The 18823-nt window shown below is 46.5% G+C and overlaps 2 protein-coding genes across 3 annotated transcripts in view; one reads left to right on the top strand and one right to left on the bottom strand.

The window, feature by feature from the left end:
• Positions 1–5476, top strand: part of LIMK2 (LIM domain kinase 2) — a 30015-nt gene extending 24539 nt beyond the window's left edge. The window contains exons 14-16 of the mRNA XM_030460688.1: positions 878–933; positions 2790–2947; positions 3529–5476. Coding sequence (XP_030316548.1) covers positions 878–933; positions 2790–2947; positions 3529–3685 — 371 coding nt within the window. The 3' untranslated portion in view covers positions 3686–5476. The remainder of the gene's footprint in view (positions 1–877; positions 934–2789; positions 2948–3528) is intronic.
• Positions 5477–7311: 1835 nt separating this feature from the next.
• PIK3IP1 (phosphoinositide-3-kinase interacting protein 1) lies at positions 7312–12384 on the bottom strand. 2 transcript variants are annotated; one of them, XM_030460466.1, is made up of 6 exons: positions 12217–12384; positions 11930–12046; positions 11709–11828; positions 10035–10223; positions 9827–9905; positions 7312–7873 (listed from the first exon to the last, which is right to left on the bottom strand). In XM_030460466.1, the coding sequence occupies exons 1-6, from the start codon at positions 12302–12304 to the stop codon at positions 7666–7668; spliced, it is 801 nt and encodes a 266-aa protein (XP_030316326.1). In that variant the 5' UTR covers positions 12305–12384; the 3' UTR covers positions 7312–7665. The 2 variants fall into 2 exon arrangements, with proteins under 2 accessions (XP_030316326.1, XP_030316327.1); XM_030460467.1 differs by having other exon boundaries at positions 11709–11825; positions 12217–12304.
• Positions 12385–18823: the final 6439 nt, after the last annotated feature.

Raw genomic sequence — 18823 nt, 5'->3', positions numbered from 1 at the left:
TTTTAGACCTGCTAATATGTAAGCTTATTTATACACACAGGTACCCCAGCTGCACTTCCCTTGGCCTGATAAGCCTTTGCACCAGCCAAGGTGATCTTTTGGGTCTGATAGCAGTATTCTTCATGGCTATGGTATTGCTATTGTCCAGCACAGTCAGCCAGGGAAGGGAAGATTTGGCTTCTATCCCCCAACTCAACCTTCTCCATGTTGCTTTCTCATGTACTGTTGGTTTTTTCTTCTCTCAAGGCTCACAGGCCCTGCTGGAGTCTGAGGCTGCTTCTCAGAGCCCATCTCAGACCTAGCATTTGTCAAGAGAACAGCAAGAGCATAGTCTGACATCACCTCTGAAAGCAAGGCTGTTTACCAGATACTGGCTCGAGATGGGTGTGTCTGTAAGCTGATAATGGCATGCTTGGAGCCAGTCTCCCTTCCCAGATTCAAAGTGCTGCTAGTGTGTAATTTATTATCACTGCAGTCACTGCAGCAGGGACTGGGCACTTGCTGTCTGCTGGGGAAGCTGAACTCTGACTCAGTGCACCAGAGAGATGCACTAGAACAGCAATTGATGGGCATGGGCAGAAGCTTTCCATAGTTACCCTTAGCATTTGCTGAGGCCTCTGATACACAAGGCTTCTCTGTCTTGTCCCTTAATCCCTCAGCAAGAAAGAAAGAAGTGGAGTCAAAATATGTGATGGCAGTGTATAGGAAGATGCAGTTGGTATATATCTTGGGACAACTGATTTAGCTCTTAAGCCTCACTTTGTCTTCTTTTAGAGCCCTCCAGTGAATAGGCTTAGTTAAAATTTGGACTGGCAGCTCTTGGTGTGGGTGGATGGGGAGCTGTCTGTTACACAGCTGAATGTCTTGCTTCTTGCAGGACAGAGCTACGATGAGACAGTGGACATCTTTTCATTTGGGATTGTTCTTTGTGAGGTAAGGCCAGGACATGGCACCTTCAATGGATTTCTTCCCCATTGCCACCTCCTTGCACATATTGTATCAGCCAGTTCTCTGTGTCTTGAGTGTGCAGGCTGTGACTAACAAGATTACCCTGCCCCTGCTCCCTCAAGGAAGATAACTGTCCTGTAACTCTTTGGTCCCAGAGAGTTTCTTGCCAGACTGAAATAAATACAGAGGTTCCTCCTGGCCCAAGAGAAGTTAAAAAAGTCCACTGAGTTCTGATTGAGCCCTGGTATCCACCTGGAAATAGACATATTCCCTGAAACTGTCATACTATTTTCTTCTTCTAATGCCTCATTCAAAGAACAATCAGCTGTATAATCTTAGCAAATTCAGGGCCTCCTTTGTGCATGGCACTTCACTTCAAAGAAGGGGAAGCTGAAACCTCTTTGCAGGTCGATTAATGAAGCTTGCACCCTAAGGCTGTTGGCTTAGTTTATCTCTGAGCCAGTGTACAGTGTTACCATTACATCAGGCTTTTCTGCCTGCAGAGCAAAGAGCACCACTCAAAAGCTGCAAGGTATATTCAGTTTAAAAGGTGTGTAAGAGAGTGGAAATAAAGATGAAAGGTAGGGTGTTACAATGCAGCAGCTACAAGAGCACCAGGGGAAATCAGCAGAGTTTTATCTTTAATGTGTGGATGAAGAAAAGAAAGTATGTGTGCATAACTCTTCGTGGCCTCATCTGGAGCTCTGTTTACACTGGGCCCTCCAGTTAGAGAACATTGTGGTTGTGATATTTAGGAACTTGAAAAATCTGTGTGCAGGATTAAAACAATTGCTTCATCTAGAAAAAAAAGACTAATAAAGGGGTAATAGCTCATGAACATTTTCTTTTTTACCAAAATAAAGATGCTAAAAACAGAAGATACACACTCAAACAGATGAGGAAATAACCCTGCCAAAACACATAATGGGTGTTCCACTATCTGGTTCCAGGATGTGGTTGTCCTGCTGGTTTATTGGCATAGAAAAGCTTGGGTGGTTATAAATAACAGCCTTTTTGTGATACCTGATGAGGCTTTAAACCTAATATTCTTCCCCATGTGAGAGTTTATATTGACATTGACCTTGTCTGAGTCCAGAATCACCTCATAGCTTTCCACTGTGGGTTCCTCCCCTCCCATTACACTGAGTCCCCTGGTGCTGGAGGTGGAGAGTGCACCTCAGCAGAGTGGGTGGGGAGCACTGAGACTTCTCAGTGCTGGGGCAGGGCTTCTCCCTGTTCCACTCAGACCTTTTCTCTACCAGCTCCACTGCTACCACCTGGGCTTTGGTTATGGTTGTTCTCTCTGCACCTACCCTGGCTATGGGTAAAGCTGAATCTGCCAGTAACAGAACTCAGAATGTGTGGTGCTCTTGACATCATTTAGGACAGGTTCTGTGGACAGAAGAGCTTTCCTGGTAGTGTGGTAAGATAGTGTGAGAGGGGAGTGATGGTTGGTGAGCAGGTTGTGTTGATTACCTGCAATCAGGCGGGGCTGCATTATCCCCAGCAGCATAAAGCACAGTAGCTGGCCCAGCAGTGAGATGCTGTTGAGCTCTCTAAGAGGTGCACATCATCCTGTATCTTCTGGCAGAAAGGCCCTGGAGAGAAAAAAGAGGCATCTGGACCTTCCTTCACAACAGTAGCCACATGGCCAGGTCTTGAGATCAAGTTTCATGTGAAGTTTGTCTGTATGCAGCAGTTTGCTCATTCCCTCATGCAGTTAGCCCCACTGGAAAGGAGGAACAGTGTTTCTGCTTTTTGTCTTTGACCCTAACACTTTGAAGTATTTAACACTCTGGAACTGTTGCTGTCCTTAAGTGTTGTTCTCATTTTTTCCCTAGATCATAGGCCAGGTTTATGCTGACCCAGACTGTCTCCCACGTACACTGGATTTTGGCCTGAATGTCAAGTTGTTCTGGGAGAAGTTTGTTCCTGCTGACTGTCCTCCAGCCTTTTTCCCTCTGGCTGCTATTTGCTGCAGACTGGAACCAGAGAGCAGGTATGTTTGGGAGCTGGAGTTCTTTTTTTTTGTAAGATTAGAGGATGTGTCTGTACCCCTTCAGTGGAAGGGTTGCTCTGCACCAAGGGTGGAAGACAGATGTCTTCCAGCCTTCAGTGGGAATGCTCAAAGGCTGCCACATGAAGAGACACTAACAAGTCATCAGCTTGGAAGAGACTTCTGTATATGGTTCATGTCTCTGAAACAGTTTCTGAGGCAGAGAGGAAAGAATCAGTTATTTTTCAGGGTTTCTTATGTACAATAAGTAAGGGCAGACCTTGGCAGCAGCTCTGAAAGGTGAGTACTTAATTTGATTTCAGTTGTGAAACTTGTAGCTTCAGAGCAGTGTTGATACCAAGTGGGTTCCAAAAGAGCCAGACTCACATGGCCATTGGCTGTAAAAAGCAGGTAGCCCAGAGTGATGGGATCTTGGCAATATTGGAAGCTGAATGGGGAAGGATTATGTCCCTGCTCATACCTCTAAGCATGGGACAGTGGCCTGGAGGGACAACTCGCTTAGCCTTTCCAGGTGCTGTTCTGCTTCCCCTTTCCCACTCACATTTCCTCACTACTGCTTCTAGGCCCCCTTTTTCAAAGCTGGAAGACTCCTTTGAAGCCCTCTCTCTCTACCTGGGAGAACTTGCCATCCCCCTTCCATCTGAGCTGGAGGAGCTGGACCACAACGTGAGTGTGCAGTATGGGCTGAACCGTGACAAGCTACCTGAGAACACAACCTAGTCAGCTCATCCTGCTGCCTGCACCAGTTCCATTGGAGTTGGGATGAGGACAGGGAGGGAGATGCACTTCAGCCACTTCCAGGGCATTAAAGGGGCACCATGCTGTGCATTTGCTGCATTGCCTCTCTCTCCCCACCCAACACCCTTCCTCCTGGACATCCTGACTCACTGTGGATTTCTGGCATGTTTCAGAAGCAAAGAGGGCTCTTTCTTGCCAACTGCACCTAGGAAAGCTGCTCAACACTTGTTGTTTTGGCTTGAGAAATGTTTCTCTGGCCTTTTCAGGCTTCTTTACTGTGGTGCCTTAGAACTTGACTGCAAGCTGTGAAGCCACCCTGGCCTGTTTGCCAGGGAGGGAATTGCTATAGGAGACTTCCTGGGCAAGGACCAACACTTCTGGAACTACTTCTCCCACCGACTACCCCGCTCAGAAAGCTGGGATATTGGCAGAAGGCCCCACCAGGACAGCGTGTGCGTGTGTGTATGTTTGTGCATGTGTTTTCCAGAACAACCCACTGAGATTTTGGCCTCCAATGCACATTAGAGGAGGGAGTGAAAAGCCCCAGGAATTGGGCAGCTCTCCTGAAATACCTTGTCTGTGGGGAAGCATGGATGAATTTTTGTTTTGGTTTGGTTTTGTGGGTTTTTTTCCTCCTCTGTCTCTGAATACCTCCAAAAGCCTGCCTAGAAACACTAAGACTGAGCTCTGCTTGCCCCTCCTGATTGTAAACAAGGCAGGCAGTAAATGAGCCACTTAAGCATCTTCAGACTCTGAGCCTGCAGTGAGTTTGCCTGCCCAAGAACCTAAGTGAAAGTATTTGAACCTGAATGTGTAGAACTGCACTAGGAACTGGTTATGGATACCACTGGAGTGCTGAAGCTGCTTGAGCTCTAGGCCTGTGGATGTGAGGTGATAAAAAGGGTGGCAGAAGGTGCTCTTAAGAAAGCCAAAGGACTTTGTGCATGGACAAGGGCGAAGGGGAATATGCCCAAGGATATTTAAAGGATGGACTTAGTGATGAACAGAAAAGTGCTGGAGAATGCCCCATTCTCTCAGGAGTGGCAGCTGGAGAAATAATTCAGTTGCCATTACCTCATCCTTTCTTGCAGGCTGTGCAAGTTTCTCCCTTTGAAGGTCCTTCTTGCAGCTGCTGAAGAACCTGAGCTGATTCTCCAAGCAGAAACTTTCCTCAGGGTCATTCCCTGCTTTTGGGGAGAAAAAAAGGGCTTGGAGTCATTGGGAGGTGAATGGGGGTACATTTTCTTCCAGCATTTCTTCCTCCCTCAGTGGGAGAAGGCAGAAAGCTGCTGCTGCAGTAGCTCATGTTTGGCAAACCTGAACAGAAAGATGGCTCAAAGATCTTGGTTTAACTGGATATTTAGTGTGCTCCTGACCCCCTCCAACCTTCGATATTGAATGGTGGGGAATGGGTGTTAGTCTTTGCTGTTACTTTGATTTCTTCCCCCTACCCATGAATTTAAAGTATTACCTAAAATAACATGGGACCAGCCATCACCTGAGAAGAGGTGTGTGTGGGGTGGTTTTAGTCTGTGTAGTGGTGTTTTAGAAACACTGGGGACTCCCTGTGCTGTGAGGCAGTGGAGGAGCCTCTCTAAACTGGGTCCAGTGGATTCAGGATTCTTAATAGGATTTGCCCTGTCTTTCCCCCTCCTGGGCTGGTTTGTGAGGTGACCCTTGAAGGGGAAAGCCCTGGGTGATGTGTGGGTGGGGTTTATGAACTGTGATTTGCACAGCTCTGTTCTAACTAAATTAAAAAACAGTAAATACATGCTATGGAAACAAGATTCTGTTGTCTCTGTGTTACTTAAATCAGGAAGCTGTAACTTTCTTTAATTTCTGTTATTGCCATGAAATAGCAACATGAAAACTTCACAGACTGGATATCATCTAGAACTCCCTTTCTTGAGCCTAAGGCTCTGTCACATTTACAGCACAACAGAGGTATGGTGGAAGTGCTCTATAGTACTCACCTGGAGTGAGGGAAGGGGAAGAAGTTGTCAAGTTATGTTAGTTATTTTTGTTTGTCCACCCTTTGGTGGACTGGAGTCAGCAGAACACAGGATCTCTCTCCATTTTCCTCTGCTGTACCAGGATTAAAACCAAAGCCTGTTCTTGGTAACCTTGTATTCTGAAATATGTAGTTCAAGGGGCATTTATTAAGGTAACAATTGAATGAAAATATTAGCTATGTCAGTGCCTCCTGTAGCCTGCTGTGCTGTCTCTATCGTGCTTACCAGAGCTGGTACTGAGCAGCACCAAAGCAGAATTGTCCTGGCCAGTGTGGGAAGGGGCTGTAACCAAGAGCATCTTCCCAGGAGCCAGCCACAGCCCACACCCCACAAATGCATTTCAGGAACAGTGTTCCAGTCCCACTAGCTGCTGGCAGCAAAGAGCAAGTTCTGTGCCCCTCCTGTGAGTGGAGGCACTGTTTGTAGGGATTTACCTTTGGGCCTGGCAAATTGAAGTAGCATCTTCCCTTCTCAGTTCAAAGTCTGCAACAAGCAAAGGATGTTTCTCTGGCAGGAGGAACATACAAATGAGCCACAGTCCACACAGGTGCACAGAGCATTTTTCTTTTAAGCTTTAATACAAGGTAGCACAATCTGCACCTTCTCATAATGAGGTATTCAAAACATTTTACAAAGAAATGGTATTCAAAGGCATTTTAAAAATAAAACATTTCCCTTTTCTGAATCAAACATTAACACTAAAACCCCTGCTGTCAAGTGCTGCTCCTTGTTAGGCCCACAGCTATAAAGCAGATGGCTAAAAAACTTACTTGAATGGCTTGAATCCCCTGAGGCAGGGATGGATGTTTCCCTGAACTGGCCTTGCCTCAGTGCCCTTGGGGAGATGCTGGAGCAGCAGCCATCCCTTCCGAACTCCCTGAAAGGCTAATAAAAGTTGTTACAAAACTTCTCTACTAGGGCCAGGCTCTAAGCTCTGTAGTAGTCTTGCTGCACAAGCTGAGTGTGTGTGAAGCAGGTTTAGCCAAGAGCTGTGCTGTAACTTTGGGAGCTTGCAAGAGCAGCTGCCCTGTCCTATCCTTAGCTCTGAGCTGCTGCATCATGGCTGGGGTGACCTCCACAGCTGGCTTGGCCACACTGTCCAGACCTGGTTCTGTAGAAAGCCAAAGGAATTCTGAAGATGATGTTATCTGTCCTCAGTGTTCAACCCTGCTGTGGGTAACTGAAGGGCAGTTTGTTTTCTTCTCAACTATCTACTGCTGGCCTTTGTTCTCTTGATCTGTGTAAGTGAGCAGACCACCTGGAGACCTACAACTGTGGCTGTGCATGTAGTACCACAGGGGAATGGAGATGTGGCCTCAGCACTGGAAGACCTGGATTTGTCAAGAGCTTGAGAAGAGCATTTCCAAATTGACTAGGGCTAAACATACTGCTCCTGGCCAAAGCCATCCCTCAATAAACTCTTCCCAGGAAAAAAAATGATCCAGTAGCAGGATTCTGGACAGTGTCTCCTGCTCTCAGCCACTAAAGCAGAAAGACAGGAACTATAATCAGTGTAATTATCTAGCTAGGTCTGATGTGAAGCTCTCCTCAGTCCCTGCAGTACTGCTCCCTCCTGAGACTCCAGGCAGCAAATTAAGTAACAGTGCACACCATTAAATAGGAAAGGAACAGAAAAAGAGGAAGCCAAAACCACACTCCAGGCCATGGGATCTGTGAGCCTGGCCCATCATCCTCCCCAGCTCCTTGGCACGCTATGGAGATAGGTGAGAGAGAGCAGTAGAGTCCACCACATCACTCCCCAGTTGGTCATGCACTGAATGGTGCCCCTCAAACAGATAGTGATGAATAGCCCATTGCTCTGTCCTTCTGCATCACCTTCATCTGGCTTTCATCAAAAAGAAAACAAAATAAAAATGAACACACGCAACCCCTGCACTCACAGTGGGAAGCTGGAGGCTTTGCTCAGCCTGTATGTCCTGCCCCAGCTGCTCAGGCACCAGGAGTACCAGCCTGCCCCATGAGGGGGCCACTGCCATCTCGTGTGTCCTCCACAGGTGTCTGGTTGGTGTGCACCACGATTGTGTTCTCATCTACAAGCTCACAGGCAGGATTGGTGAAGGCTGAGAGCGGCAGTGTGATGCGCTGCATTTCACGCTCATAAACTTTCTGTTCATGCTTTTCCTTCAGGTCTTTGCCCCTAGGTTAAAAGCAAACCAAAACATATATGTGTATAGGGTGAGTGCCGCTGCTTGCAGGCAGAGTCTCACTATAGAGAAGAAAAGAAGGGATTCTGGTCTTTAAGCAACATGTTTCAGCTATGTACAAAGGGCCAGAAACATTCTCTGCTGTAAAGAGGGGACCCCATGTGACCACCTTTAAAATAACAAGCAGACAGGTGAGGCCTGGCCCTCCCTCAAAAACTGACATTGCTACAGCTAAATGATGACTGTAAAGCCAGGCTTCTCCTCCAAACCATGGAGCTGACAAATGTTTCCTTAAACCTTGCAGTCCCACAGCATTGCCTAGTGCAGCCCACAGCTGTGGGAAAGAACTTCCATAACCTGCTTCTTTTGGCAGAACAAATATTGGATGTAGTGACAGATTCTGCCTTCTGTTGCAGCAAATGAAGCTGTTCCTCAAAGTATTAAAGCTTACTTCAAAGCTGGCCCTGCATTTTGCTGCTGCAGCTAGCAGCTTAACACCACAACCAGCTCCTCAAACCTACCTCACACTTCAGCCTGTTGCCAAGGGAGGCAACACCTCTGTAATTTGTACTGAGGAAGAACTGCCTTGCTTTAAAAATGGATAGCATTAATAGCATGTCTCCAGAAAATCTGTGTATACCAAAAGCTTCTAAAGCCATTAGAGGTTTCTCACCACACCTACCCAAATGTGCCAGCTTGCACTCATAATTGTAAGAGCAAAGCAGGGAGAGAGACAGCAAAGCTGCACTGCCTGCTGTGAGCTCTCTGGCACTGAAGAAGCAAAGCTGCATTTGGACAAAGATCAACACTGGTACATTGCTTCTTCTCACTGAAGACAGAAGTGAGGTGGGACAGGCAGCACTCACTCTTCCTGGGCCTTGTGATCCTAACCAGGCAGAGCTGCTGGGGTTTCCTGTCAGCTCCTAAGCATTTTGGCTGCTTTTCAAAGCTGCCTACAAGCGTGCAGCAGTGGCTGCCGCTCCTGCCAGCACACGAGACAGCATTCCCTGAAGTGACACCTCAGATCAGATTCCTCGACAAGCAGTGCTCTGTTTTGCCCCTTATGTAACACCCTTCCCTCTGATTCTTTTCTGTCGGCATTTATTATGAACACTTACATAAGGACAGGTCCCAGCCTGAAAAAGGGCTCCTTCTGCTTGGTTGTGTCAGACTGCTGTCAAACAGCCAAAATACAGAACAAACCCTCCCAGGGGAAGGGTCCTGGGCCTTCACTTGCTGCAGGAGTTTTCCCTGTTATTTGTTAATCCTGCCCTGTTTCTTAGAACTAAGATGCTTGCTATTACCATTAACCTCAAACCCTGATGAACTACAGAAGCATTTCTGCCCAACACAATGAACTGCTAAACAAATTACAACTCAAGTATACAGGAGCTTTAGTAAAATGAACTTTGTAAAAAAAATAGTGCTGTTACTTGACAATCAGCTTCACAGGATACAATGCAGAAGTGGCAGAGAATTACCAGGTTTTTTTATTCTAAAGCTAGCTAGACTAGAGAAGCCAGGGGGAACAGCTAGCCTGCTAGAAGAATTGTTCTCCTGATAAAATAAGAAACTTCCTGTGAGGGCACCTGGGATCTGCTCCCTCCAACTCGTAAGTGAAATTCAGCTCTTCTGGATGCATCTGAGAAAGCCACATCAAAGCATGGATGATTACACATACACAAATAAGAAATCAAGAGGGCAGTCTGACACTTCAGATGGGACAGAATACCAGATTGATGGGTGAAATGGATAAGAATGGGATTAAGTCTTAAATAGTTCTTTCTTCAGTTCAACAAGCAAAACTCTTGCACAGCATCAAAACACATGTTTCTATCTGTCTTTTCATTAGGATCTGCTTGGTTCTAGGTGCTCAGATATTCCTGCTCTATATACCTTACTTCATGCCCACCCCAGCTTTTGAACAAAGGAGAAAAACCACTGACCTCTTATAGATGTATCCCAGGACAATGCCAGTTCCAATGGCAATGATTATCACCATCATGATCAGCCCCAGCACATAGCCTGTGAAGACACAAAGAGGCAAAATGAGAGGAAGTAGATACAGCTACAGCATGGCCTTCAGAACCACAAAACAAACCCATCTTTCCAGAATTACAGGAATGGAACCATCACATGATCCTGGGTTAGTACCTAGTGTCCCTAAGTCCTTCTTTTCTTTGGAGTTCATCTGCACTCTCTGACTGATCCCAATGGCAGGCTGTACAGCAGCTGCCTCACTCCGAGAAGGCAAGGTATCAGCTGGTTCAAACACCTGGTCAACCTCCTCAGAAGTACCAACTTCTGCTGTAGGGGCTGGGGCAGCTGTAGCAGCTGTAGCATCTGTTGAGAGGACAGAGACATACAAAATATGAAGCACTGGTGAATACTTCAATACGTGCCTTGTGAGTGGGACAGATCTAGACAGGCATCACTGAACTGCCTTCAAAGTACACCAATAAACTCCTGTTCCTTTGTAAGCTGTTGCCAGAAATCCTACCAAGGCACATAAAAAATATATTCCTCCCCCCACTTCCCTTGACATGAACCTGTTAAACTAAGAGTGCAAGGCACCACCACAGACAAGACAGAAGACAGACAGTAGAACAAAACCCAGGTTCAGGGCATGAGTCCAGGGGATGCACAATGACTTCATTTAGTGTGTAGATCAATACACAGGCTGCAGCTTCAATCATGCTGAACAGACATAAACGAGATGATGAAAATCTCCATCCCAAATCTCCCAGGAGACTATTTATCTCTCTTCTGCTTCAATCTACCTGACACAGGAAGGTTTGTCAGAAGGAGACTCTCCAGCTGGTGTAAGAACAACCTGGGGACATTCTTCTTACCCAGCCCCTCTTTGCAGCTGTATACCTAACTCCTTCAGCATGATGGACAGGCTAAGCAAGGGCAACATCTTGGAAAGCACAGCCACTGACTAGTGGAAGTACAGCAAGTTCCTCCTCAGCCAGAGGCCAGAGCTACATAAGGATGGACACTCATCACAGATGTCATCACAGATGCCTTCCCAGCCCTATGGATTTTTTGTAAAGCAGCACTGAAACAATTTGAAAGGCAGCTTTCTTATGAGACACAGTTAAAATTAAAAATGTAACACAGTAAAAGCTATGACATGTTTAAAAAAAAAACGGTTAGCAATCTCAAGGGACAGTGGTGTGTCTTGAGGGGCTCAGAAATAAGTAAACAGTTAAAAAACAAAACAAAACAAAACAGCATAGTTACTCTGTCAATTCTGACATCTCCTCACCCTGGAACAGGCTTCAGCTACAGATCTCTTGTCAAACTGTTCCCCATCCTGATCCATGAGGAATCCAATCATTGGGGTTTTCCATTTCTTACTGTCCTCCCTTGAATTCTCATTTTCTCCAAGTTCTTTTCCCCAGATTCACCCTGGCACTCTTTTAGCAGCAGGACACTTGTTTAGATAGCAGTAACCCCGCAGTAAAGGTCTACCAACATCTCTGCAGTTTCTACATGCCCAGACCTTAGACTTTTGCAACACAGTTAAAGCCCTAGAGTGACTCGTGAAATTCAGGGGGGAGGAGGGCAAGGCTTTGCACAGGCCTTTTCTGGCACTAATGGAAGAGCTCTTGGGGCGGAGCAAGGCACAGCTGCGGGGCAGATGTGAACACACAAAGGGGAGGGCTGGAAGGTAGACTCTGTCCCTAAGGGGGGGGTCAGTAGGTGCTGCCATAGCCCGGGGTTGTTTGCGTGCAGGGAAGGACCCACCCTGGTGACAAACCCATCCCCAGGAGGCAGGCCGGGGGAGGGCAGGACAAGGGGGACGGCTGGGGCCGCTCCTACCTGAGCACCGGGCGATGTCGCAGGGTCTGCGCTCCGGGTCCCCGGCGGCGCCTCGTATGTAGCACCAGGGCTTGGCGTCGCCGTCCGGGTTTCTGCAGCTGTTGTGGTCCTCGGCGACTGCTGGAGGTTACCGAGCCGTCAGCGCCGGGACCGCCATGGCCCCGGTGCCCCCACCGCCGGTTCCCCCAGCCTCCCGCTCCCTCCCCGCCCCCTGGACCCACCTGCCGGGAGCGCGGCGCCGGGCCCGCTCCGTACCGCCAGCCAGTTGAGGCACGGGGCACCGCCGGAGGCCACCCGCCGGCTCCCGCGGTAGGACGCGCCGTTGCCGCGGATGCACTCTGCGGAGAGACGAGGCCGGGCCATGCATATCCCCCGCCACCCCACCACAACCCCGGCGGATGAGGGGCCGGTCCCCTCCGCCCTCCCCAGTGGGTCTCCCCCCGCAGGAGACCGGCCTTTGTCCCCCACAACAAAGCCGGGGCGGCCCCCCAGAGCAGCAGGCACCCACCCTCGGCCCCGCGGGCAGCCGCCAGCAGCAGTGAGCCCAGCAGCACGGCCCCCAGCCCCGCCGCCCGCCGCAGACCCCCGCGCAGCATCGTCGGCGCGGAGGGCGAGGAGCCGCTGCCAGCCCGGCCGCGCAGCTCCGCTCGGTTCCGCTCGGCGCCGCGACGAGCCCTGCCCCGGCTCCCCCTCCGCGGTAAACAACCGCCGGGCTGCGTTTCCCCCCCCCGCCCTCGCCTCGCAGCCGCCGCCGGGTCCTAACGCTGCCGCTGCCCGCCCCCGGGCGGCTCCCGGCCCCGTCGGGGAGCCCCGGGAGGGGAAGGTACGGCCTCCGCGGGGCAGGGCTCGGAGTAGCGGGGAACCCGCCGCCGCTTTACCGCCTCCGCAGAGGGTCCCGTCCCCCCGGGACCGGGCGCAGCGATGGGTGCGCGGTACCGCGGAGCGCGTTTGGCTCTGGAGGAACGCGGGGAAACGTACCCCAAAGCACAGTTCAGCATCCCCGGGCCCTCTACTACAGACGCGGGAGGCTCCTGGGCCAGAAAGAGGAGAATCCCGACACGGAACTAGGCTTGAACTGATGACTGTGGCAGGGAAAGTATTTTGTCTTCAGGGACCTAAAATTACTGTCACCCCTAGAGAAACTACCACGGAGGGCTCAGTTCCCTGCCCCGATTCTCCCCTGGGGCTCTTTCAGTGCTATCACAGACCAGGCACGGACACGCACACATTAACACCAAAGCCTTGCACCCCTGCATCAGAGGTTTGCATTCTTGCCTCTGCCAATCAATTGCTTTCCTTTTACTCCACATTCTCTAAAAAGCTGTGCCTGCTTACAGAAGAACAAAGTGAACAGCCCAAAAATGCTTCAGAATGACTATAATGCAGGCACTTAGCCACCTTGATAAAGCCTCTCTGCAGTAATTTCAAAGGAGTTACAACAGAACTGTTTCCAACCAGTCAGAGATACTCAGATGCTGGAATGCCAGTCGCTATGCAAGCATCTGGAGTCATCAGCAAGGTTTCTGTTGAACACCAGTGAAAAACAAGCAGCTGAATATTTGGTCCTGTACAACACGAGCTCTCAGAGGTGGCTTGGGCCAACTGATGGGTCTGTAGCCAAGGCACAGGCCTGTAGGACCAGGTGCTATTTCTGGCTTTCCCACAGAGTTCCTTCTGACCTTGGCCAATCTGCCTGCTCCACTCCTTTGTGCTTTCCCTTCCTTTCTGTTACATTGGGTACAATCAAACCTTCCTTTTCATAAGAGGACAGGGACTTCTTTTAAAGTGCTCTGAAATCACATGGAAACCATCGAACATATAAAAAGTATTTCAATGCCAGGAAGCTGCATGTTGTATTCAGTGTTTGATGAATCATTTTTTGGGGCAGTGCTGGCTGGAGCAGTGCTGCTTCCCTTCCACTTCCAGATGTTTCCATCCTAGCAGTGCTCTCTCTCAAGCTGCTACAGGTACTTGTGTGACAAGCAGGCTCAAGGAGCTGATCCAGATCAAATTTTGCTCTTTTCTTACCAGGCCATGCACACTTCAGCCCTCTACCACCAGGTCACCTGCTGCATCCAGTTCTCAACACAGCCACATAAACCCAGACGCACCAGCATGACAGAGCAGTAATGAGGACAGCAGGTCAATTAAGCAGTGTTACCACTGAACATGAAACCATAAGCCTTAGCACTTGTGTGTGATTCATGCTTCAACAACATGATTTACCACTACAATAAATTTAGTTTAAAAATGTCAGATTAAAAAAGTGCAGCAGGTTGTAAAAACAGAAAAACCAAAACTATGTGTGTCAGTCCTGACTGACATCAGCAGCTAATGTCTGCTTTATGTCATCATGCTCATTATCTGCACTGACACTCAGTTACTGAATTCCTTGTGGTCTCCAGTTATTCTCTGGGAAGGCAAGACCAACTGGAGTAAGCAAGAATTTTTAATAAGGGCTACTGAATCAGGCCTTCTGTTTGTAATAACTCTTCATAAGAGATTTTATGGGACATTCCATTCAGTCAGAAATGGCAGAGCCACACATGCATCCAGAGGCACAGTCTGGCCAAAACTGTTTTCAGAAGGCTGCCAAGCTGTAGCATTAATTTATTTTAGCTCATTTCATGAATCTTAACTAATGCTCCCATGCCTGTACATACTGAAAGCACCTCCCCCTCTACATACTGATCCAAGAACTGTAGTCTGGGCAGTGATCTCTGTAGAAACAAATCTTGGACCTTCCCAGCACTCTGTTCTGTTATGTAACAAGATAAATTTGCAGTTCTCATTACACTGAGCCAAGTTCCAGCAAACAATTTGAGTTTCTAGTCCACAGAACGATACGGAGGAATCTGGGAGATGCGCACAAACTTTCATATTAACAGTAAAGATCAAAGTCTTTCCCATGACTGACTTCTAAGCATAATTTTTTCTCTTTCATCTCTAGCTTTCTCCAAGATGAGGGAAAATTTATGCCTGGCAGTTTCAGAGAGTTAAGTTTAAAAGGATGCCAGGTGGCAGCTGTCAGAGGCAGACTGAATTGTTCTTTCTGCTGTTTGGGAATAGGTTTGCTTTTCTTGCTTTGCTTCTTTTAGAGACCAAACCTGACATTACTTCATAGGACTTAATTTTAAAGTAACTACCCAAACTATAAGTAAACAACCAGCTCTTCAATATACACATGCATGTACAGCAACACACAGACACACCAACAAACACTTCACAGGAGAACACATATGCTATTTTTAGGAACGAGGGATGTTAAGCATCCTTCCTAAACTCAGTGTGAACCAGTTTCAGCTGTGAGCTGGTACCTTTCTGCTGTTTACTTTAAAAAGGTTCCAGAATGAACATCTGCTTTTTCTCCCTCCTGTTTGTCAACTGCTCTTCCTTGTTTTGTTCTACTTTTTCACCTGTAGAAAAAATTCAAAGTATATGAGGAAGTTGTTCTGTTTTTATAGAAGAAAAATTCAAGGAATCTAATCTATATCACAGCATGCTGTGCAAAGGGAGACAATCACAAATGTACAGCTCTGGAAGCACCGTCCTTCTCTGGCCACAGCAAAAATGTTCAAATATTCCCAGTAAAAGTTAATCTAACCTCCTGTAACACCCTTTATACTTAATATTATTAAATGAGATGCTGACAAGAGTAAGCAAAACAGTTTCCTCATCTAAGTATTCTTTCTTAGCCAAATTAACATGGTTTGCTTAAAATTGAAGAAATTCACCATTGTCCTTCTTGTGACAGGGCATATATCATGTTCCCACAACTTCCCCTTTATTCTTGCTATGAACACCAAAATACTTCTTCTAATTTTTCCTTTAAACTAATTTTTAGAAACCATTCTAAAAATGCTTCATTCAAAAAATTGCAGTGTCTGAGAATGAAGATGGTACACTCTGAGGCCTTATCCACTATGGACAGAGTGTTAGAGCAATTTCAGCTTTAAACTTTAAAAACTGAAAGCATCAAATGCTACTAAACACCATTAAGTACTTGCAACTCCAGGGAAAGCAAATCTTTTTACTCCTTTGCTGCCTCTGTCTGGATCACAAAAATAACTGTGGGACCCACCTGTAAAAAGCCTTCTGGAAGTAATGATGTAGGAATCAGAAATAAAAACATTTTTTTCCCTAACCTAGAAACAATCTGAATAGGAGAAAAAAACACCAGGGCTACCAAAAAAAGGACCAGATGCTCAGTTTATGAAACAGAGTCGAGTATAACCAAAAATCAACACAGAGATAGTGACTACAAAGGAGCCAGGGTGGAGAGATAGAGAAATATCTGGTCGCAGTGTTGCATCCCCCTGCTGACATGTTCAAGGAGAGGTTTCCCCTCCCCCTTCAATCTGACAGCATGAGCTATTGCTAAGTAAATGCCAGGCACAGCCTCCAAGGACTAACAAGGAAGTCTGCAGAAGCAAAACAACCATATGTGATACTTGAACTGGTTCAGACTGGTTCAGAGAGTTTGCTCTGCTAACCCAAAGCGCTTTCTCAGATGAGCTTTCTGTGTGGGCTGTAATAAGAGGACAGAGGCCTCAGGAGGGCAATCTGGGTTCTATTGTTTACCGGGGAAGCAGCACTGCAGCTACACTTCTCTAGCATTAAGAGATTAGCACTAAATAGTCTCAGCAATCACTGGCTTAAGAAATTTCACACGCTGAGTCCTCTCAAACAGCAATACTTCTTTGTCCTTTTTGGCACAAACTGCCCAGTGCCTTTCCCCAATTCTCTCGGTGGTTTTGATGGGCACAACTGCCCATAGACATTTGTGTTCACACTAAGGTTGTTATAAAGGACTCGCCTTGGATCCTGGCCCTTGGCTCTTTTCCCTGCTGGAGTGTTCTGCAGTGAGTACCTGGATCACAGACAGTTTTTACCTGCTGTCCAATGGGTGTGTCTCCTAGCAAGGGTACTACAAAACTAGCAATATTGGTAGTAATAAGGAACAGCTGTCTGAAGATGTTTAAGCCCTCACTTGCACTGCTGTGCTGTTTTTTTCCACAGACACAGGTTGCTATTGACAAAAAAAAAGTGCATGCGTTTTTAAGGGTGGAGGAATGGAAGTTACTTTGAAAGATACAGTGATGTACTCAGGGAAGACATAGGTCTTTGAGTCAAGAAAAGGATTATGTGTTTGGAAAGTGTTTTGAAAGCTTCAAACGTGCAATACATATCTTATGAAAATGTATTCAAGAGGAAGGAAGCATGAGGAGGAATATGCATGGAAAGTCTTAAGGTCTTCTCAAGTTCTACATGTGTAGTGCTCACTTAGATCAAAAGCACAAATAACCATTAATGCAGGAAGAAAAATAGAATGTGTTATGTTTGGTTTTCTAAGGTATAAAGGTAGATTTGGAGCCTTCTTGTTTCTGAGTTCACTATATTTCATCACAGTAACTAGAAAACTAAGCAGCCAGATAAACCAACAATTCCTGTTAGAAAATGTCAGTTTAAACATTATTTATCTGCACATGAAAAGTACAAAAAAGGCTACACCAATACATGTGGAGATTTGAGTCAAAGGGAATAAAGCTTTCTGTTCTGATATCTGTTTGCACTAACTTCCAGTTCATTACAGGGGACTATTAAAGATGAACCTTTCACTTACCATGGAAGCTGATTTCACAAGTCATACAGAAGTGACACCTCACAGCTCTGTTTAGACTTCAATCATCGTGGAATATTATCAAAGGAAGAGTTATATTCCGTTGTGGAAAGCATGAGGTTACAGAGTTGAACTTATATATGCAAAACTTCCAGTTCCTGTGGAAAATACACGGTCCAAATAGCACAACCACTCTTTATAAGCAAATGACCCATATTCCATGCCAACACTAATGCAATGAGGTTATAAACTTGACACATGAAAAAAACCCAGACATACATTTTCTTATGTATCTAGGGTTTGGGGACTAGGACTGGAGTTATAAAGAGTAGAGCAGAGACTCGTTTTGTCATTGGCCTTTTTGTAATTCAAGGTGTGAGCAGAGAAGCAGAGACCAAACCTTCCAGTAGCGCTACAGTGTTTCCTCATAAAAGGGCAGGATTCCCAGTTGGAATGCAGAGCGCTCTCACCTCTGGGTTTTATTTTCTTAGCTGATCTGAAAGCAGATAAAACCAATGGCACACAGACACGCTGAAAGACCCCTCTCCCCACAGGTGTTTGCCTGCAGGCTGTGGGAGGAGTTGTTTGTTTTGGGAAGTCGCCCATTCTTTCCTCTCTTTTCTCTTTGGGCTGCACACATGCCACAGACTTACAGACATAGCCCTTTCCATGATTCAGATGTGCACCTGGACTTTTTTACCTGTATTGACAAAAGTAAAACTGTTCCTTACTTATGTTTACAGAAGAGGGGTGAACTTTGCTGTTATTTTGGTCTTGAGTTTGCCGTTTTTTCAGAAAGTCAAGGTTCAAACACTGCAAGGAGGCAAAAAGACCAGGAAGGAGCTTTAAGTTTCACCTCATAAACCACACTTATTTCTTTAGAATATAATGGAATTAAGTTAGAACACAGTGCATTTGACTAATGACCTAGCACCTGAAGTAGCCAGGGCAGAAGCACTGTAAAAAATATATTTATATTTATATATCCTGTCTCATTTTTAATTTCTTTCCAGGTACTGAACGACCAGAATATCAAATTTTACTTAGATCCTTTCTACTCCATCCACTTGAACTAAAAGAATGTAAAAAAATCTCATTGCACAGCCCTAGAGAAAGGATCTTCTAGTCAAAACACTGCCATCCTGATACACAGTGCTGCAGCCTGCCCATGACACTATGGGTTTTCATATAGAGCTGTGGAGAGGGGCTAAGGAGGAACTGTCTCCCAGAAGAGTGAGATTCTGAGATGTGAGAAATAAAGGCTGTCTCTGTGCACTCATGGTCTCTACTCTCTGTCTCCAGGAAATGAATGCATGCAGCCTGCAGAGTTTAATTCTCTTTTGGTTTATTACTATTTAAAAATCAGTTTTTGTATCCCCTTCTACAGAGGCTTCACCTTCCAACAGAACATACAAAAAATACACACAATAGAAAAAAAAAAAAAAAAGATAGGTAGGTAAGTTGCTTTATACAAACAGGTCCCTAAGAACCCAAA

Source organism: Calypte anna, chromosome 15, assembly GCF_003957555.1.
Source record: "Calypte anna isolate BGI_N300 chromosome 15, bCalAnn1_v1.p, whole genome shotgun sequence".
Classification (NCBI taxonomy): domain Eukaryota; kingdom Metazoa; phylum Chordata; class Aves; order Apodiformes; family Trochilidae; genus Calypte; species Calypte anna.
The sequence above is the reverse complement of the archived record's forward strand: the minus strand, read 5'-3'. Positions and strand labels throughout refer to the sequence as shown.